Source organism: Poecilia mexicana, unplaced genomic scaffold (assembly GCF_051168715.1).
Source record: "Poecilia mexicana isolate PSO_F unplaced genomic scaffold, ASM5116871v1 scaffold_7, whole genome shotgun sequence".
Lineage (NCBI taxonomy): Eukaryota > Metazoa > Chordata > Actinopteri > Cyprinodontiformes > Poeciliidae > Poecilia > Poecilia mexicana.
Genome location: NW_028263376.1, coordinates 993,451 through 1,016,212, shown reverse-complemented (window position 1 = coordinate 1,016,212; position 22,762 = coordinate 993,451). Strand labels below are relative to the sequence as shown.

The 22,762-nt window shown below is 39.2% G+C and overlaps 2 protein-coding genes across 3 annotated transcripts in view; one reads left to right on the top strand and one right to left on the bottom strand.

The window, feature by feature from the left end:
* The window catches only part of mtor (mechanistic target of rapamycin kinase), a 169,998-nt gene that overhangs the window by 63,002 nt on the left and 84,234 nt on the right, over window positions 1–22,762 (top strand). For both annotated transcript variants that reach the window (XM_088006846.1, XM_088006845.1), the window contains exon 29: window positions 20,293–20,368. In XM_088006846.1, the coding sequence (XP_087862972.1) occupies window positions 20,293–20,368 (76 nt within the window). The remainder of the gene's footprint in view (window positions 1–20,292; window positions 20,369–22,762) is intronic.
* Window positions 613–3,488, bottom strand: angptl7 (angiopoietin like 7). The gene is made up of 5 exons (XM_015013795.2): window positions 2,969–3,488; window positions 1,948–2,048; window positions 1,666–1,860; window positions 1,283–1,478; window positions 613–1,182 (listed from the first exon to the last, which is right to left on the bottom strand). Exons 1-5 carry the CDS (start codon window positions 3,324–3,326, stop codon window positions 1,013–1,015), a joined length of 1,020 nt encoding a protein of 339 aa, XP_014869281.2. The 5' UTR covers window positions 3,327–3,488; the 3' UTR covers window positions 613–1,012.

The following is a 22,762-nucleotide window of genomic DNA, read 5'->3' as shown; positions in this document are numbered from 1 at the left end:
AAAAGCCTCTTTGGAGAGCATCATTAATGTTTAAAGTCCACAGAAAAACTGGAGCCACCAATTTACAGCAACCCAAACCTGAATATTCCTTGTCATTGCTCCCTTTATGGCAATAAAGTTTATCACCGCGGTAACTGCCTCCTGTATTTGCTCCCTGCACTACTTCTGAATTACAGATTTTGCTAAAGGGGGCTCACATATTTAGAAAACCCCTTAAAATCCAGTCATTTTTGTCACTTTTAGAATATTTTGTCACAGCTCTAGTATTCTTCTGTGTTCATTTTTGCTTATGGCATAAAAGTTGTGCTTTAATTAGGATTTCATTGAATGTGTTGCTTAAAACTGATTTCTGGTGTTATAAAGGAAGCACTTGCTATAAGAAATTCCCTCTAGGTCGTAAACAATAAAATGGTGTTTTGCTCTTCAAGTAGGAAACCTCAGCGGTATTTAACTAGACGGTACAACATGTGTGGTCTCTTTTTCCTTTATTTGGGTCATGTGTTTTAGGATCTTTGGGCAGGATGTCAGCTTCTGACCCTGGCAGAGCGCAAATCACTTCTGGGTTAATCACAGGGTAAAATGTTTCACATGTAAATGAGACCTTGTGTCATGTTTCTTTTAAAAAATATCTTTATTTTTCCATCACATTAAACGGCATCATTAAAAACCTGTACACATTTTACAAATTACATATTTCCATCATGACATTTCATCAGACACTACTTATTGGAAATACCGTAGTGCTTTCATGAAAATGAGAGAACTGATTAAAATCCAGTCGCCCGTAAGGGACAGTGGTTTAAAATGACACATTTCAGTGCTTAAAACAACTAAAATGTTACTAATGAATGCAAACCCTGCCCCCCCAACAAGTTACAAACACAAAATTGTTTGACTGTATAAACAGGCCATCAAAAACTTCTTACTCTTTGCTCTTAAGTTGAAAACACAATTTGGTCGCAAAGGTGTTAAGAGAGATTTATGATCTTGATCCGGTAGACACAGCTGAGGTTTAGGGTTGGAAACCCGCTGGCCGGACCTTCATCTCCACTCTCTTCAGGGAGTAGTTGGGGCCATGCCAGGCGTACCAAGTGATCCCATCGGTGCCCTTTGTGTGCTCACCGTAGCGATAAAGAATGCCGTTCAGGTTGGAGTCGGTGCAGCAGTTGTACCAGTAACCACCTAGGAGCAGCGGAAGGAAAAGAATCAGGATCTGCCTATGTTTTATCCACCTGTAATTACCTTTCTGGAAGCTTTGGCTACATCACTGTCAGTAGATCACCTTTGCGCAGGGCAGCGCAGTCATCCACGCATTTGTCGTTGTCCTTGTTCATAGTGCTGAAGTTGGTGGTGTTGTGGTAGCGTAGGGAGTCTCCGGCGTTCCCGCTGTAGTTGGCGATGAAGAGCTTGTAGCTGTTGAGTTCATTGCCCACAGTGAAAAAGCCGTACTCAGCATAGCGTGTCTGTCCCTCCCAGTCCTGTGTTGAAGCACATATACAGTGATTTAGTCAGGAAGGGTTGTAAAAACGGATCTTATTGGCTCTCCATCTCTGCAATTAGTAAGATTTATTACTAATTTTTATACTTAAACAGACGCAATATGATTCTGTCTGCTTGCTTTTGGCTATGAAATGGTTCATGCCCGACAAAAGTTCCAACACTTGCCTCCAGCTCGATCCGCAGTGTGCTGGGCTGCCTCGTTAGGCGGAAGATGTGGTCGTTGCCCAGCCAGAAGTCTCCGCGAATGGATCCAAAGCCGTTTTTGTACTGCTTCCAGTCTCGGTTGAAGGAAGTCAGGCCAATTTTGCGCCGCTGAATCAGAGTCCAACCCCCTCCGTTTGTCTCCATATCGCAGAAGACCTGAAACAGAAGAGCGTTTGTTTTCCTGCATCGCTACTGAATGCTAAGTGGAAAAGGAACCACTCTGAACTCAAACCGAGGACTTACGCTGAGCTCAGGTGCACCCAGAAACTCGTCTTTAGGGAGCTTGTACTCGCCAGAGATCTTGTAGCTTTTTCCATAAAGGGATGCACAGTCATATGTGGCATCTGGAAAAGAAGAACATTAAGTTATGTTAAAAGCATATGCAGTTTCATGAGCAGATTTCAGAGAAGGGCTTCCTATAAATTCAGCTTTATGGTTGTCTGAGTGACTTTACAGATGCAAAAATGGCTTTTTAGCTCTCATCAAAAGCAAAACAATGGAATGAATCTGGAATATGTTCTACATGTTTTTGTAGGCTCCTCTATCATGGTATGGTGATGTAATTAAAAGCTTTACGAGGTCGATATGAGCTTTATAGCTGTTGAGATTTGAGGAACCCCATCAACATTTTCTAATCTGTGCATCACTTCCTGTCCTGCCCTCCAATCCCAGATTGACTCGAGCTTTAGAAAGGCCTCTCTGTTCTCTCCTGAATCATACGTGTGGCTCCATTAGACCACACAGCAAACGTACCAGAAACAACAGAAGGCCCAATTACTGTTTTGATTGGTTAGGTTGAGTCTCTGAGTGCATATGGCTGTGTGGGAGCTATGCATGCAGACAGGACTCTGTATTTTCCAAATTAATGCTTTATCCTGCTGCTGTGCAGCTTGCTGTGTGCACTGTAATTAACCTCACTGCTGATTCACAGCGGCTCATGGGGCCCACAAAGCACAGATGATTACAGTACTTTGCAGCTGTAGTAAATGCATTCCATTGGGGAGATGGATATCTTTCAAAAAAAATGTGCTACTTACTAGTAAATAAAAACTCAACAGGATAACTCGAGTAGAGAGTAACCAATCATCCTTTAGAAATGAGCGTGGTTGATTTTTCCTTGATTTGCTCTAATTGATGTTCAAGATCTTAAATACTGCAAAATCAGACTTTACTTCCCCTACTCACTTAAGAAGCAACACTAAGAACTCCTCTAGTTTAGTCTATCAACATCAACATATGACACCCTCTTTTCCTAGAAGCTCACCTGAGGAAGTCTGGGTTGCCGACTGCAGAGTCTGGAGCTGCATGATCTCCACACGGTTGTTGATCTCTGAGTACTTGCTCTCCGCCTCAGTGACCCGGCCCTCCAGCTGGTGGTCTTGCTTGTCCAGCTCCATGATTTGCCTCACAACATTCATCATGTCCGTCTTCTGCTTGCGGCCCAACTCCTCGAGCAGGCTAGTCAGGTTGGCCACCTGGACCTTGAGCGAGCGCACCTCATCGCAGCACTGAACCTTAGGGGGCTTGGAGGGAGCTGGCCTCTTCTTGGGGTTCTGGGCCCCGGTCCCTAGCAGGAGCAGTGTGACGCCTAAAGCTAGGATGCTCAGATTGATTTTAGTCATGTCTGGATATGTTAATCCTTTTAGACTTGATGCTTTTTAAAAATGTTTTTTAAAGAGCTTCTGTTTCTAAAAGAAGTCAAAAGGCAACGTTTTAGTGCTGCTAACTCAGGCTCTGTCCTGTTTTCCTCAAGTCCTGCTCTGGATCAGCATCTTAAATATTCTGCCTGTAGGTCCTCCCCCTCCTTACTGGTGTGCACCAGTCCTCATGCTGACCCTTTCCAACCAAGTGGGTGGAGGACCTTTTTTGTTTTTTTATAAATTATTTTTTCAACCTCTTCTCTCCTCTACGTCACTTCCCACCCCCCCAAACTTTCACCCATGCTGTACGGGAATTGCCCACACATCCGTTCTCTTTGTTCAGTGTGAGCTTTCTGGGTAGTAATGATTATTTTCGCAGTGTTGCTGGGATATTATAATAGTTTACTGTCTGAACTTGCAGCATTTTTTTTCTCAGTGCTTTGAAACGTTTAACCTTACAGAGAATTATTAAAAAAAACTCAAATGTGACTTGGACATCATGAATGGTTGGTTTGTAGAGAGGAGCAGCTGCAGGTAATTTCCCTGCCTGTTGTCACACTTAACCCATCATTTAATGACATATTTGATGTAAGCCTGAGGGCTAACCATTTTTCCTATAAATCTGGTCTTCATTGCTAAAAAACCGTGTGAAGTTTCTAAGTGCTCTTAATTATTGGGTTTGGTGAGGGTCGTGTTTTCAAGCAGATGTTTGTGACCACAAGTTATTTCACTAAACCTTGTGTCATTATTTTATTTAGGTAATTTATTTGTTTATTTAATTCATTTGCAGTTTAAAATCAGTATTTCACATTGATATAAAGTTTTGAAATGGAATAGAAAAGTAATCTACCCACTTTCTCAAAAGTCAGTTTACTATACCATAAGTAACTAAGCATCAATCAAACATCCATCTTTAAACAGAAAACAGGTAATGTATAAAAAAAAATATTATACATATATATTATCTTTTGGTAACCAAGAAATCATTACTGTTTAAACTTTACCTTTAATAACATAAAGTTATCTAATTTTTAAAGTGCAATCAGTAATACTTTTATAACAAATTTATATCAGTAATGATTTCTTGGTTAATGTCAAGTTGACATAACAAAGACATTTTGAATAATGTCAACTTTGTATTAAAAGTGTCATAATTTACCGAATGACACTTTATGACAACAGTCATAAATATTCATGAAGGCTTATTTATGTGCATGACAGATGTTATGTCATGTTTATGACGGTGTCATGTCAGTCTTATTCACCCCCCTTCAAATAAAGTGTTACCTATCTTTTCAATGATACTGGACTCTACTGAGTCACTATGCTTCTTCATTGTGCCATGATAAAATATAATATTTTATTATTTTCTTAAAAGTAAAAATTGAGCTTCTCTCTTTAGTTTGTTTAGACAGATTATTTCATAAACAGAAACACAATGTTCCATTTACTTAGTTTTGACTTTGGGTTTTTATTATTAAACTTCTAGAAAACAATCATTTAATTTGTTGGAATGTCTTCAAAGGAAGGTGAAGCGAGGTAATCTTCCTTTAGTTGTTAAAATTCACCATTTTGCCTTTTTGTATGAGGTTTGGCGTGTTACCCACATTATGTTATGACAATTTGGAAAGAAAAAATTAAAACCTCTTTAATTTTCCTTCACATCTTTTACTCCATTTGAATGAGGAAGTAAAGATTTGGGGGATGGCAAGTAGACCTTCCCACCTGTGAATCATCAGATTAGCTATGAAAACATAAACATATTAAAAGACTGTAATGTCTTTAGGATTTAAAATGTATTAAAATTTAGATGCTTATAGATGATAGTCAGTGTTGATGTGTTGAAGCTGGACTTTCAAATAAATAAAATAAATAAATACAAATAATTACAAATTCTACAATTTGTATTTAAATTCCTTCAGATCTAAGAAAAGCTCTTCAGACAGTGTGATATATTTAATATATGCATTAATTTGCAGATACTGTTTGCATTTTATTAAGATGTGAAGTAATGTAATTATTTGACCTGCTGGGATTGGCCATTATTAGCTTTAAATAAAAATGCTTTGTAGAAGGTCTTCCCAGCAGTGGAGGAAGCATAATGGAAGCGCTGTGTTTAAAAAAAAATTGCTCACTTGATTAAACACGATTTTTCAATTGCCAGTAGGAGTTATATTTTCTAACACTTGTGTTTGGTCAAAATACAAAGCAGCGCTGAAAGCAGAGCATGTCGTTTCTGCTGTTTCAACCTCCACATCCCCAGCTTACCTTGTTATTTAAGTCTAATAACAATGTTTGTAAAATTACTACCTCTTGCGTTTTTTTCTCTTAAAAAGTCTCTACTGTGCCTTTCACTGAGTGTTGGAAGAAAAAACACATTCATGCTTTCTTAAGTTTTCTTTTCTTCTCATCCCACCTTCTTCAACATGCCCAAAGCTATTCTCTTTGATGGTGCAGTTAAAATTAATTCATAGCTATTTATTCATAACAACAGGGGGGTTATTAATGTATTTTGGCAGAAAATGCATCTTTATCTTATACTTGCTTTTTCTACCATTAAACTTACATTTTCTGTTTTGTCATTTAGTAGATTCTGAATATGATCCTTAAATGTTAGGCTTCAGATGTGGTCCGTTAAATAAACTGTCAAAAGCTACAACATCTTGAGAGAATGAGGGGTAAAAATAGTGCTTCATAACATGAAAGGGACATCTGGTTGATACCAGGTTGTCATTTGTTGCCCAAATGTTTTATGAAATATTACATAAGCAGAAACCTCATGTTTCTAAAATCAGAATGCTTTGTGTCTCTGTCTTCTAACACTTTGATAGAAACAAACAATGATTATACACCAAACATCCATAATGCATCATCTTTGTATCATGGAAACTACTTCAAGAGCACAAAATAATGACTCTTCATTTTCCTAAGGATTACAAAATAAGTGTGCTTCCATTGTGTTGACGTGCCACAGAATTGGCAGTAAATATTTGGATGTGGTCTCCTTCTTTTTCCAAGACTGTGTTCCCTAAATATTGCTGGCCACTTTTTTACAAAGTCACTGGTGTTTCATTTCCTCCTTTTTTCCTTACTTTTTTTTCCACTTTTATAAACTTAAGTGCATTAGTTTCTCGTTTACTTATAAAGATGCATGTATTAGTTCATTTTCTGTAGCCAGTAATTTCAAGTTAGATGCTAAACTTTACAGATTTCTACCCAAAAACACTATAATGTGTTCTCTGTGCCAGCAGGTGGCAACAATGTATACTATTAGCAAAATTCAAAAGAAAGTCCTGAGCATGGTTCAAGCAGTCCTTGGCAAAAAAATCTACCAAAACAACTCTTTTTTCAGTCTTTAGCTTCTTTTATTCAGCATTAGAAGTTTATTGTAAAGAGAAACAGAGTGAATGGAGACAGATGAGAGAAAACACACATGCAGAAAAATGCCTCCATTTTTGATGTGGCTTCTTGGACAAAAGCAGTCATGGACATGAACAAAGCTGGACTCTACGTCATCGTTTGTGATCATCTCCAGATATCCAGGCCACATGCGTACAACACGTTTGGAATTTTTGAACTCTCTATATTGTAAAGGTTTAAAACAATATGCACATTTGTTTCTATAAAGACTCACACACGTATACATATATACACAATGTGTGTGTATATATATATATATATATATATATATATATATATATATACACACACACAAACATCCATACGTCATGACAATCAGAAACTTCTGAAGTGCATCTTGCATTGCAGCATCACTGTTGCCAACTCCTCAGTTGGCAACTGAAATGGCAGTAATTTATTCAGTGATACCATGATCTAATTTGCATATTCATGATTTGTACGCAGTTGTAAACCTCAATGTATAAAAGATGACTAACAACGAAGGAAAAATAAGTGAGCATAAAACATGCCAAATTAAAGAATAACATTGAACTTTCAGTTCAAACATATTTAAATTTGTTTTTAGGTCTTTAGCTAGTTTTTAAGGCTGTGATCTGCTCAAAGACCTGTAATAAGGTATAGTGTAAAGCCTAAAACTATTTTAAAAATATTTTGCATAAAATGTTTTTACATTTACAATAAGTGTAATAATTTGTGTTTATGAAGTGATTTATTTTAGACAAACATCAGACAGTGACTCTTTGGGGTTCAGACTTCATGCTTCTACAATTAATTTTTCTGATGCTTTTGACGTGGAGGACGGGAGACTGGGAAGAAACTGAAGTGTAAGGACTGGGCAGCTTCTGAGTGCTTTGCTAGTTGTAAGAAAAGAAGTTGCAAGAGAGATCTGAAAACTATTTACAATATGCAACAATTTGCTTGTTGGTAAACCATTGCCTGTAGGTGGAAAAAACAGTGTGGGCATTTTGAGCAGGTTCTTCTGGAACCGTCCTGCTTTTTGTTTTCTTTTATGTGATCATGTAAAATGGTGACAGAACAGAAAGATAGATAAAACTTAAAAAAAAGCTTCTATTTTATTGACACCTAGCCAATAAATAAAATGGCTGATATGCATCAAGCTTTTTCACAGCAATTCACTAAATTAGAATATTATTGGAAAAACTCATTTATTTCAGAAACTTTAGATCTAACGTAAACAAAATATAGATTCCTTACACAGATACATTTTTGAAAATATTTGTTTCTGGGAATTATGATGATTTTCCACTTAGTGGTCATGAAAACACAACATTTGAAATTAAAATATTACATAAGACCAACAAAAAACATGTAATGCTGAAATATGGTTTTAATGAAAATTATGTTTAGTACCAGCTTGAGGGGTGTTATTTTCAAAAGGTATCTTTAATCTGAGAAACAGAAAATAGGAGGCCTCTGCCTCATATTTAAATTCTGCCTCATATTTGAATTTAGTTAAAATGACTATCCATTAATTTCAAGGTATTCCTATAATTCTTAACCTTAAGGCCTGGGGTCTCAAACTCAATTTACCCAGGGGGCACTGGAGGAAGAGTCTGGGTGAGGCCCGCATAAAGGATTCCACAAAAACTTTGTCCTTATTTAACCCTTTTCTGGGTTAAATAAGGATTACTCCACCGTTTCTAAAACAAAAAAGAGGAAAGGACACATTAGGGCAAATGGCAACATTCAGACAAAACAATGGGAAAAACAGAGACATGAGTGAAGGCGGTGATGTCACAGGGCCATGAAACCAGGAGGGTGAGGCTCCTGGCAAATCCGATAGAGGTGTTGTTTTTCGAGGAATGTCCTTGGGAGCGCTCAGCTCCACAGCTCCATGGATACAGGAGGGGGTGAGGTGGGAAGGAGGGTTATGTTTACATATCTTCAAGGAGATTGGAAATATGCAGCCCTTCCAAGGCCACACGGGGGAAGCCAATTCAGAAACAGAATGTCTTAGGTTGGGAAGATTATAAATTTCAATCTTCCCTAAAGTCTCTCCGATACATCTCAGTTCCCAATTATCCAAATTAGTTTGGTTGTTCCACTGAGCTGCAGTGGAATGACAGTTAGCAAGTTCTCCAAGATCGATTCCATCCCGTTAGTGAGTTTTGGAGTCCTCGTCTCTGTCCACACCAGCAGTCTGAGTGTTCACTAGTTCGGCCAAGTCCATCACAAATTTGTCGATAAGCCAGGTATCCGCAAGCTCCAAACAGCAGAAATCCTGTTATCATTAATAGATCCAGGGTGAATCCCGCCAGGTGTGTCCCCGCAGGACAAGAGGGCTCTTCTGTGCCCAGACTTCTAGTCGAAAATTTGATCAATTGCATGAGAGATCGATTGACCAGATCCATAATTTGTAAATTTGGATGATGTGCAAAGAAAGGCTCCAAAAATATAGAAAAAGATAGGACAAAAACAGAGCGAGCAGGGCAGGCATGGGCAATGAGGAAGCAGAGGAAAAAAGCATCCGCCTTCATCGAGAGAAAGTTGAGAGCAAGAGAGAAAGTCAAACGCACCATTAGCGGGTTAAACGGTTGTCCAAGCGGGTGACCCGTCAGGTCTTCAGTTTGCCAAACCACACACAAAAAAGAAAGCTCATAAATCGGCGACCTGCCAGAACCGCACACCCTGTAAAAGGCTCAGGTGGGATCCAAACGACCGCTCTTAGATCTATGGGAGGGATCAAACTCCGCTCATTAATTTTTAGCTCACAGAAAAAGTGTCAAGCCACTAAATAAACAAAAGTAAATTGACCAATAACATTTAGTCTTATGCGTGCCCACCCCCACAAACTCACACAGATGTGCGCTATGTACAAGAAGTTTGACACAAAAGATCTTTTTTTGATGAGATTGGATAATAAAGTAATCCAAAAAATTATTTTCTTTTTTTACGTGCCTACAGCTGTACAACTTTGGGTGCCCCTGTGCTCAGCTAAATACGCACGATGCAATTATGCCGAGGATGGATAGATATGACAAAATCACAACTGGTCAAATATTTTGAACATTTAAACAAAACGATAATAAAATAGATGTCAAATATCCTCCAGGAATGCCAATTCAGAGCAGCAGGACAACCTAATGGTTCCAGCGCTTCATCACGTTACGGCGCAACAGCGATCTGGATGCTGTTGGTCTGAAGCCAAAAGGCAGCACAGATTATATTTGCAGCATGTTCCACAAAATTTGAGGGAAAGAGATTTCTGAGTGGGACAGATAACCAGCCAGACTAACAATATTTTTGCATTGAAAACAAAATGAAATACTCCACGATTAAACTTTAATGTGCTTGTTATTTTACAAACAAAAATGAATTTCAACAACCATAGAACTGAAAGCTGTCAGTAGCCATCGATACTAATGGCTGATTGGTTTTTGGAGGGGGAAAAAAAACATATTCATGCAATTATTTTTCAACTCGAGGAAAAATGATCTGCACTGGCAACGTGTGGGTGAGCATTTGGTCCGGACCGATAACGGACATGGCCCCGATGTCTTTTTTTTTCCCATCCCAACGCCATTAGAAAGAAAACGTCGCCACAGTTCTATAAATACAGCATTTGGGTCAGATTTGGCACAAATACAGAATTTTCATTAAATTTTTAGGCAGACACGGACCGTATCAGAGCCAGAGCCTTTTTTTCAGATGTCAGACTGGTTCATGATCCCAACCCGACCCAGAGCTGCCGCATGTGTGTAAACCTTTGGGTAATTGTTATGATCTGGAGCCTTAGATTTGGTCCAGATCTCAGTGCTGTAGATTTTATCTGTGCTTTTGTCGTATATAAACACAGAGAAATAAATGTCAGTCACAAATTGTCAGAGTTGCGTGCAAATGTCTGGTGGGACCAGCTGACGGGCAGAGCAGGGCCGTAAAGTGGGGGGGCCAATGGCCCCCTGGCTCCACCATTGCCTATGCTGGTGCCTATGCCCCGTGCACCTCTGGATCTTTGTAACTTGGTGCGGATCGCCTTGTGAACTGGACGATCTGGAAGATGCTTTTCCAGGTGGGTCCAATGTAAAAATGCTCTAGCTAGTTTGCCATCTGTTGCGAAGTGACTGATGATGACGTTAGTGGACGGCTGGTGACGAGCTTTACCCAGAATACACTTGGAGACAATAAGAACGATCCACTTGTAATTTTGTATGTCATAAAGTTTAAGTGTAAATAAAGCCAGTCATGTAGCACAACATTTTATTCAATATTTTACACCCACTATGTCACTAAAATCAGTCGGTCTGGTAAAGTTTTTAGCAACCACAAGTCAACAATGACTGGGGCAGCCTATTATATAATCTACTGGGGCATCATTTTATGTAATTTTACATACACCATACTCAACAGGAGGGAGCCCGCCTTCTCCAGCTCTCATCAGACGTGATAAAGGCTTGGATCCCTGAAGTCACACTTGGATCCCTGAAGTCATATTCTGCCTCCAATCCGGGCCCTCTCTAGGCCCAGGCCAGGGGCCCGCCGCCCCCCCAGCACCCTTACAGCCCCGCCCCTGCCTAGCACCGAATGTCATGTTCGGTGTTCATGACAAAGAACGGCGGGTGGGACTTCCTTCAGAGGTCCGCTCACCCTTTGGGCCGCACTAATATTATACTTTCATATCACGGTGGGGGCCACGAGACATCGTTCTGCGGGCCGCAGTTGTCCTGCGGGCCGCGAGAATGAGACCTCTGCTTAAGGCGTTTATGTGTGTCAGTCTTTCTTGGTAAACTGAAGATCACTTTCCTTCCTGGATTGTCTTATGACTACCTGCTGTTTGAGTCACATCCGACTGCCAGCAGTTCTTTCCGGAGGGATTCCTTTTCCTTTGACTCTGTTATTTAGTATTAGTTCAGTTCCACTTACTGATGCCTTTTATGTCGAGCACATTTTTTTTGTCCTTGCAACAGCATCTTATCACCATTCACTCTATGCTCAAGTTCCATCATGGTCTGTATGAAGAGCACAAGGCTCTTGCTGGACATAGACCTGCAACTTTCACCAAATCTCCACTGTTAAAATTACTTCCTCAAAAACACTAGACATTTTCCATTGAGTAAGTTTTTTCCTTTGCATATAAAGCAGAGTTGTTGCTCATGCTTTGGTAATTACAGCAGTCATCTATTTTGATAAGGGTGAACAGACTAAAAGTATGAAAGTGGAATGTGACTAAAAGCCAAAATACCCTGGGGAAAAACATTTTTCAGTCAAACAGAAGGTACAGGAGCCAAGCTCTCAGCAGAGAAGTAAATTGGATCTGGTGAGGTCAAACCTGATCCAATCAGAAAAGCTTGGATTATATCCTGTGGAGTGAAAAAAAATATTAGGTCTCTTTCTGCTTTTTAACAACACCTAAATGTTTCAAGGTAATACAAAAAATAACAATGAACATTAGAAACCAGTCTTTAACCATTCCCCTCAATCAGAAAATAATTATGAAATTCAGCTTTACTAACCACACCCAAGACTTTGGGGGATATATTCTTTTGATTGACTGAAAGCAAGAGGAACTTTTTTGAGATAATTTAATTTGTTGGCGTAAAATTAGCACAATAACACCATACCATGTTGGTAGCATGATGGTATGTAGGTAGAATGATTGTAGCTTGATGTTAGCATGTTGATAACTTGATGGTAGCATGATGATAGGATGTTGGTAACATGTTGGCAGTGATGTCAGTAACAGGCCAGTTACTGACATTGGACCACTTTTTTCAGTAACTAATCTAATGCTTTACTATTTCAAATCCAGTAATCAGATTAAAGTTACTTACCCAAATCACTGTGCGTTACCATTTTCTTTTGTAATGTAATGTTATTTCTTCTATGCGTCGAGTGACCGCCGTTTCTATGCGACAGCAGCAGCTGATCGCTGTGACAGAAATGTAAACAATGGAGGGAGGAGAGAAAGGCGCATTTTGTTGCTGAAAAACGAGGAACTATTTTGAGTTTTTGTCGCCCAGTCCGATTATTATAAGTTGTTTTGGGCTTGTTTTTTCTAAAGTCTCTTGCAAATTTAATGAGTCGCAGATTGCGCTTTTTTGGGCTTGATTTTGAACGTGAAGTTGCTTATTTGGGTTTTGAAATAAGCAGAGACACATACTAAGCCCCAGAATTTGTCTGACATACAAATAGTTTGTATGTGATGGACAGGCTCTCCCTGTCCATCATTTCCTGGATGATCCGTCCCACTGTGTCTTTGTTAATGTCAAGTTAAATGTATTTGCTGTGAATGATGTCGAGCTTCGCATTGCCCTCCAGAAAACTGCAAACATCGAGACTAATCTGTACAGCGGAATAAACGTGAAAACAGCCATGAATGAACGTGTCCCTTTAGTTGAGCAAATAAATGCCATTATAATCATTCATATTAAGGTAAGTGTCACAAATCTGTGCAGCGGGCCATCTGAGTTGTAGAGCCGCAGGAGGAGCACTGTGCGCTACACTGACAGCAAACGCAGGGCTGTAACGCAGACCTGGAGGCTGAGGCAGGGAGGGGGGAACTCTAAAATCCTATTTAGAATTTTCCACACAATAGTGGAACACACAAAAACACGCAAAATTACTAACGTTTTTTTTTTTTTTGTACTCTTGTAACAATCTTCCATTCAGTTCAACCTTGTAAGTGGATACACGTGGTTGATTTTACCATCATACAATAACTTGGAATTAAGTATTGGCAAAGCTCAATGTAATTTTCACAGGTGGTGGAGCATTATTGTCCACAGCTGCAGAAAGTAACAAAATAACTTTTAATGTAACAAAGGAGAGCACTGAATCAGTCACTTAGGGTGCGTTCACACTGCAGCCTGAAGTGACTCAATTCCGATTTTTTGGCAATTCCGATTTTTTTGCCAGGGCCGTTCACACTGCCAGTAAATGCGACCTGTATGCGTTCTGCAGTGTAAACGGGCAAACGACCTGAAAGTGTCCCGCATGCGCAGTAGAGGGCGCCATAGCGTCAGCGTTTTCAGTGTTCTGCCAACCGCCATAAAAAGAAGTGCTCAGTGATTGCGGAAGTAAACATGGAGGCTTACGGTGGAGCTTAGCTTACATATTTGAAGTTGTTGTCCGGCCGGAGCAACATATTAACAACTTAATCCTCATATAATCCGTCATGGTTGTTGTTTTTCTTCCTACTTGCGCTTATCAGGACGCAGAACAGTGAGATTTGTTGAGAAACAGTGACGTTCAGTTCGGATGAATGCGACCTGGACGTTATGGTCGCATTTGAATCGGATACGTATCGGATATGGGTCACATTCGAAAAAAAATCCGACCTGTGCTTTTCACACTGCCATGAAAAGATCGGATACAGGTCGCATTACGTCAAAAAAATCGTAATTGAGGCACTTCAGGCTGCAGTGTGAACGCACCCTTAGTTACTTTCCAAATCAAGTAATCAGTAATCTAACAGTTACTTTTTCAAAGAGTAATCAATAATCCGATTAGTTACTTTTTCAAAGTAACTTTGCCATCACTGCTTGTTGGCAGCATATTGGTAGCATGATGTTAGCATGTTGGTAGCATGAATGTACCATGATGGTAGCATGTTGGTAGCACGATGATAACATGATTGTACTATGATGGCAGCATGTTGGTAACATGATAGTAGCATGATGATAGCATGTTGGTAGCATGATGATACCTACCCAAACAAGTTCCTTTAATTAATGGAACTAGGAAGTTGTTGTACATCAGTTTGTGCCTAGGGCTGGGGGATATGAGAAAAATCTAATATCCTGATATATTTTTGCTATATCATGTTAGACGATATATATCATGATATTCTTAACAAAGCTCCAATGTTATTTTAAACTATAGAGCCCTTGCAGCATGATGTCACCCACGCAAGTTCCTGTTCGCATTTCTCTGCTAGACTTAAATGTAAGCTCATATAAAAAGTGATGCAGTATTTTGCTATGAACTGTCTACACTATGACTAGATAACAAGGCGAGAAATAAGTTTTAACAAAGAAAAAAATAGTGAGGGAGAGTAAACCCTAATAAAGGCGACCTACACACAAACTGACAGATTATCAGTAAAGCAGGTGTTTAAATTAGCTATTCAGCCACCGCTGTGTTCCTGTGGCTAATAGCAGCGGTGCCTAATCTACCACAGCGATCACTCATTAATAATGGCAAAATACACATCAAGCCTAAAAACTGAAAACTGTAACGAACTGAATGATCTGTTCTATGTAGGGCAGGGGTGTCAAACTCAATTTCACCGAGGGCCACTTCAGCATATTGGCCACCCTCAACGGGCCACATTGACGGTACAAATCAGGAGTGCATCCCTGCTAAAACACCCCAGACAAAAGGTTGATTTCCCTCATTCAGTCCTGTAGAGGCTTATCAATGGTCCAGGTGTGTTAGAGAAGGAACCATCTAAAGCTGCAGATGGTAGCTCTGGAAAACTAGACTTGGGCAGCCCTAGCATAAATGTATAAAAATACAATGTTAAAAATAAATTAAACATCTCATATAGTTAAATAACTGATTTTATGTATTGAAGTTTTAAATATTACATTTGAGTTTCCATGGATGTAAAATTACTGCTCAGTTTAAAAATTACAATATTTAAATCAGTGTTTAAAGGTAAGCAAACAAATAATAAAAACAAGTCACATGGGCAGACATTATAGACTTTACGCAAAGATTTAGTCTCAGAGGCAACTGAAATCAATTCATTAAAAATCCTTTCTGAATATCATCTCATGGACTCTGAACTAAATGCGTCTTTCTGACCGGGAGCTGACAGCATGTTGAAGAGTTATGGACCGGACGGTTTGGAACATCTGGTTAGGAAGCGCATTACAAACCTTTGGTTGAAATGGAGCGTTAAATTCAAGTCTCCATTACAGAGAAAACTAAAGAGAATGCAACGTTGAGGATCCATTTGAGGAGCCGGTACTTTATCTTGAGGAAATAAATGACGATGCAAAAGTTAATTAGACTGTAACATACGCAGTCCGCTGCTCAACCACTGCGGGTGCGGCTCCGCCGCTGCGAAGAATTAAAAACCGCTGGAAGTAACTCATCCAGTGGATTTAACAAATGGAGCCTTCTGGGTTCACGTTACCCAGGAGATCGGCGCTCTGGAGGAGCTGCAGAAGTAACATCTGCGGAACCACGCAAAAAAAAAAAAAAAAAAAAAAATCCTGGTAAAAGCTCACACCGGACCGCACAGGGTAAAACACTCAGAGTTCAGTTGATCTGTGTGGATCAGACAGATCCAACTGACTGAAGAATTAGTGCAGATTTTTCTGCAGATGGGAACCAGGAGGAAGTGCGTCCAGTGAAGTGATGCTAATTTAAGTAAATTCGCTTAATTTAACTTATTAAAAGTTATTGGGGCCGCAGTCAGTGGTTTTTGTCACTATGGAGAAAAATGTAGATACATTTATCTACTTAATTTGTGATGGGATCTGGATTCACGGTGAATATTAACTAAACCGCATAAAATGCGACTAAATAGCCGATGTTAATATGATTGTAATTTCACAGGTAAAAATAGTGCATGACCGATTTTTTTTTTTATGTTGTTGATCAAGATAACGGATAACAAAAAAGTCTAGCGCGACCTGCCGCCCTGACACCAACTCACACATCTTCATTCACAGTCTTACTTGTAAATCGATGTTTCTTTTCTTGGACGTTTTGATGTTAGCTTGTAGACATCTCAGTTTTATTCGCTGGGAAAATCAATAAGCAGCTTGAGGTGACTCTGCTGCTCTCTAGTGGCGAGAAGCCGTAATGTTGGCTGGTAACAATCGGAATGCATTGTGGGAAATGTAGTTTGTAGTCAATTCGTGCTCAAAACCTATTTTAAGTCAATCATCGGCCTATAAAATGCTGGGGGGGGCACATAAAATGACATGGCGGGCCACATGTGGCCCGCGGGCCTTGAGTTTGACACATGTGATGTAGGGTAATGTTTGAGTGTTTTTGGTGCTGAATCCTGATATATAAAGTTGCGTTATTGTCAGTTGCTATGGCAACGAGTGCGTGTATCGTAAAGCCGACAGAGAGCGAGAAAAAAAAAGAAAAAGAATGAGTAGTTTTGAGTTATTTTTCCCATTGCAAAGCATTAAATGAATCATACCTATGTCTACAGGTTTCACTTAACGGACAAGTTCTACCACGGCAGCGCGGCTATGAACGGCATGTAAAAGAGTAGTCTGATTGGGGGGAAGACTGCTTGTGGCAATAGTTTTATAACATGTTTTGTAAATTACCTCATTTTGTTCGACATCCTCCATATAAAATCCAAACTACTGCCAAATTATTGATCCAGCGCAGTTTCTCTTCGGAACTAGACTAGTTTATATGACTCCTCTTGAGTTACCGTCTCATTCACGGCTCTCCTCAAGCTCTCACCGTCACCATGTAGTTTTTCTCCACGCAGCGTGATTGGTAGAACATTTTCAGGTTGTGCATTCATAGGGTGTCAGATAAACCATACTCAGTGAATTTGACGACGAAAGTTTATTATTTGAACAACAATTTATACTCGGTAGTGGCGATTTCGCCATTTTAACTATCGTCAATTGAAATTATCGCGGTACACCGAGTATACTCGGTATATCGCCCAGCCCTATTTGTGCCATGACACAACCTTTAACTGGCTGTTCAATCTTTAAAAGGTACCCTCACTTCATACAGTGAACAGCTGTAAATCCTGTAAGCCCAGTGGGCATCTAATGCTGTTGGACGTAATGACATTATATGAGCTATAAAATGGTAACTGCTGTAAACGTTTGGGCTAGTAGGTTATTTACAATTTCATCAGCCGGAAAGTTGAGAGTGCAAAATAACATGTAGTGCTATGTTTATAAGCCATTATAAAAATCATCATTCACCTTAGACTTGGACAATGGAGGCAATCAGCCAAATTGCTGTAAAGTTTCAAAATAATACCCTAAGCAGTCTTCAGTATCCTTGTTAAAGCTAGTCAGGCTTAGAGGTAAAATAAACTGTTCCATACTGTCAGTAATGAGGGCCATGATATGTGCTGGTGTAACCTCCAGCTTTAAGAGTGGCAGACTTCAGACACTGCAAGGCCATCCAGAAGTCTGGTACTCTAAGTCAGGCATGGCTGCCAGCTGTTGTCTGTTGTCCTGTACTGAATGCTCAAGTTGTTCCTGTCCATGTGCCATCCTATAAACCCCAGAATTTGGGACAAACAACAGTACAGAGGAAGAGGACTGATCCTTTTTGAATAGCTTTCTGGTGTAAGTGCCACTGCCCTTTAGCTTTGCCTCGGAGAGAGATTTCGTGACTCCGAGACATTAACCGGTTGGAACAAAAACCACTTGTGCCCAACATTTAGAGGGTTCTGTTTGATCTTTTTTCAATTTTGTTGCCAGCTAATTTTGTTTGGCTTTGGATATAGGAATAACTGTAATTTTGTCTTGTCTCATGTCTTGATGCATTGAGAATGATTTTCATATTACAAGTTTCAAGATACATACAGTAAATGCAACTTTCGGTCACTATCCAATTTGTAAAGAATAAGTTAGTGTCTGTTGTTTTTTTTTTCCATCTTTCAAGGCAAAAGTCAGCAGAAATGGCTCTATTAAACAAACATATCAATGATACTCTACATCAGTTTTCAAAATGTGATGTTTAAAGCTACAGTTTGTGCATCTGTTTCACCATAGCAATAACAGCATTCCAACGAGGTGAACGTTGGGTCTTTTTTTCTTCTTGGGCCGCTGGAGACTCTTTGTTCTGCTGACCTTTTGACCAGAAAGTGAAATTCCCTGGAGTCACATGTTAGAGCAGAGTCCCAATGTACTTATATTTTATTGTTCACAGGCGTAGAATGACTTGGTACATGTCTCAGGAGCTTCTTAACATGCCTGCATTTCCCCCACAAGTGACCTTCCATCTCCACTGCAGTTTTAACACACTTGATGTTCACATTTGTGGGAAGCTTCCTTATCCGTTTAAAGCTACAGTATGTAACTTTTTATAAAAAATTGTTGTTGAAACTGTCACCATGTTGTGACATTAAAATATGAGAGAGATAATCTGTGAAGAAATTGAGCTCCTCATTGAGCTACTCTTGCAATCTACAGAAATGCACCACTCCCAGTCAAAAACTGCCCGTCAGTCAGGAGGAGGGTCTTAGTGCTGTAAGTCAAGCTTGAGTATGTGCTGCTCACAGCCCTCCCCTTGCCTTCATGCTTGCTATGCTGTAGCTTTCTCTCAATAGCAGAGCCTGCCATGAATGCTAAAGCTAGCCACCAATGGTGACAGAAAAACAGTTTTCCTGTAACGCTAAGTTTTTTTCTGACATTAGCATATTTAGCATTGCCCACGTGAATGTGATTGACAGTCCCAAGGCCCTCCTGGCTCTGATTGGTTGTTTTTTTGTTGGAGCAGTGCATTTTTGTTGATTGCAATAGTAACACTGGGAGGAGGTGGAGGAAGTTGATTTCTTCTCAGCTCACCTGTCTGATGTTATACTGTCACAACATAGTGATAGTTTTATCAAATATGTAGAAAAAACTTTAAAAAAACAGTTACCTATTCCAGCTTTAAGGTGTTAGGGCTAATATCAGCTGATCTATGATCAAAGGTTGTTTGTATTAATGATGTATTTGAAAAATCTTGACCATTCTTGAGTTGACTGGTTGTTGGCTTAATTAGCATGCTTGGTGGAAATGTGGCAGCTGATCTTGTATTCTTTAAAAACAGCAGCCGTTTCTTGACAGATAAGGCATACAGCTTTTGACTGGATTTCAGTGAAAAAGTATTTAGTTGTCCATTCCTTATTGAACACTTGACACTCACTGTCAACTTTCCTTCTCTTTGGCCCACTCACTGTTGCAGAGTTCACAGCAGCAGCAGAGTAATGACGGAGAAGTCCGAGCTCCACAAAATCAAGTCATGTATCACGGCGCCTAAAGCGCCCCCTGGTGGAGCGCCAGGCATTACAGGACTAGACCAAATGAATGAGTCATGATTATAATAAGATTTGATTTGGGCAATTCTGTACCAATCTTCAGCGGGCCAAATTAAAAAGACCAACAGGCCGGATGTGGCCCGGGGGCCGTAGTTTGCCCACCCCTGCTCTTGGGTCTGCAAAAGAGAACATCCTTACACTTATTTGCTTTCTGGGCCACATCTGGGCAGCTTTAGAGATTTTGCTGTTTTATTTTTTTAGCATTTTTGTTTATGTCAGTGACCTTATAAAAGTAGGAATGGTTTTGAAATGTTATCGCGTGTCAGATTATTTTATTGTGGTAATTGAAAAGTTATAATGTGGACGAAGACAACACTTGCCTTTGTTGCAATGTTAGACGAACGCTAAAAAGCAACTGGCATAAATTTTATGGTCAAAAGGAGGTTGAAGTTGAGCACTTCTAAAAGGTTCAAGCTGCAGTTAAAAAAAATGTAATTATAAAAATGTTGGCCATAGAGTTACAACCTCAGGCCTTTTGGTTAGACTCTTCGTAAAATTACACTTATGACATCAGATTATTTTTGCTCCATCTTGCAGCATCAACAACAAACTGCAGCAGCCAGAGGCGGCATCAGGAGTTCTAGAATATGCAATGAAACATTTTGGTGAACTGGTGAGTACATTTTTTTCTCTTCTATATACAGAGGCACCTGGAAGTTGGTTATGTTGCTAATGAAGCAAATATTCAGATTTATACAGTATATTAAAACATGATGAACAGAACTCGACATCTGGGATTTGGTTTTGTTACTGCTCACCGTAGCAAGAGTTCACACATGCTCAGACCACATTTCTCCGTATACTGTTTTGACCTACATAAGCGTCCAGTGGTCTGCATTGGACACGTTTTGCTCTACATGCTCTACGTGCCTTCCTCATTTGGACACAGAGATGGTAGATCTTTAGGGATATTTTCCTTTTCCATGTGTTGCACATTATGAACACATTGTTGTTAATGTGCATCATGTGGAAAAGCCATCTGCTGTATTAATCTGCAGCAAAGAGCAAGGAGAAGGATTTTTTCTTTAATTGACTGAATGTTTTACTTCTCCTGCACTTTGCAAATATTTTAAGTGCTTCTGCAACTGGGTCTCATTTAAGCTTTGAAAGGATTTAAAGCTTTATCCCTGGGAATACAAACAGAACTTTTATCATAACAGTGATAGTTTGTATACTATTAAAGTTAAATATTGAATATTTTCTCTTTCCCTACAGGCAAGTTTTTTTTTTCCCTCTGGCGTTCTTTCCTGTACAAGCTGACAGTTTCTATAAACTGTCAGCTCCTCAGTATTTCCAGCAGTACTCTGGCGTATTTCATCTTAATTGTGGATGGGTCTGGTCTTCATATGAAATGATTGTCCAACAATAGACATTAATTGGACATGACCAGACATAATTTCCACATATATTACATAAGACATAGAGAATCTTGTTATTCTCCTTTGAACCCGGTTTATAAGATTTACTAGCGGTGGTCTCTACTTTTACCATTAAGAAATGTACACATTTTGATCTGAAATATTCTGATTTGTATTTTTCACATAAGTGGAAGGCATTAAAATTGAGGACACTTTAGCATTGAGATGCTATTTTAGGCTTGAATATCTTTAGTGATAGACTAGCTCCTTTTAGCACAAAATCAACACAACAATAGTCTTTTCCAGCGTCCAATCAGATCATTTAGAAGCAGAAATAAACCCCAGTGGGCCGAGAAAAGCAGCTTCGTTGTCCGTTGCTGTTCTTTGCGGATGTCTATTTTGCATCAGACTTTGGAAGGTGTGATAAAATGTGGAAATGTTGTGAATATGTAAAATCATTAGTGTAGTATTTGTTGCTTCTCGGGTGGGGCTAGAATATTAGGTAACACTTTATTTGAAGGGGGGTGAATAAGACTGTCATGACACTGTCATAAACATGACATAACACCTATCATGAACATCAATAAGTCTTTATGAATATTTATGACTGTTGTCATAAAGTGTCATTTGGTAAATTATGACACTTAATACAAAGTTGAAATTATTCAAAATGTCTTTGTTATGACAACTTGACATTAACCAAGAAATCATTACTGTTTAAACTTTACCTTTGATAACATAAAGTTACCTAATTTTTAAAGTGCAATCAGTAATACTTTTATAACAAATTTATATCAGTAATGATTTCTTGGCTAATGTCAAGTTGTCATAACAAAGACATTTTGAATAATGTCAACTTTGTATTAAAAGTGTCATAATTTACCGAATGACGCTTTATGACAACAGTCATAAATATTCATGAAGGCTTATTCATGTGCATGACAGATGTTATGTCATGTTTATGACAGTGTCATGACAGTCTTATTCACCCCCTTCAAATAAAGTGTTACCGAATATTATTTATAATGTTAAAATACAAAACTGGATTGTGCTTTTGTTCAAAACTGTGAGCAGTATTTTGTTGATGACACAGCTGAACGTTAGTTTAGCGAATGAGTAGTTCTGGATCCATGGTTCTTTCTGTGCTTGAGAGAAGCATTTTTGCCTTCTGTAAAAGCTCAGAAAAGACTCATTAAAAATAGCTTCACTGTGACGTGCTGAATAACTGTGTTTATGAGTTTACTATTTGGGAAGCTTTAATGTGGGAGGATGCAAGCTTTTCCTTTCAATTACTTTAACAACAAAGCAACAGGAAGCGGTCCCTGTTGTTAACGTTGATGGATCCTTGAGCTGATGACAGAACCCACTCATCAGATACAGCATGTGGCTTTATCCGGCCAATAAAGCCACGTTAATGAACTTTCTTAGCTAGCTTTGACTGTAAACTGGCTGTGCATTTGAGTATTTTGACTGTAAACTTGATTATTTTTGAAACGGCAATAACCTGATTAACATACTTTTCCTTCTCTTTGGGAAAAGTTCAATAATCATTCAGGTTCCCAATAAATCAAGTCCATGTGTTAATAATGATGTTGGTTTGTTTACTTGCTGGAATGTGTATTATGTGTTTCTGATTTAATTGTGGTGCT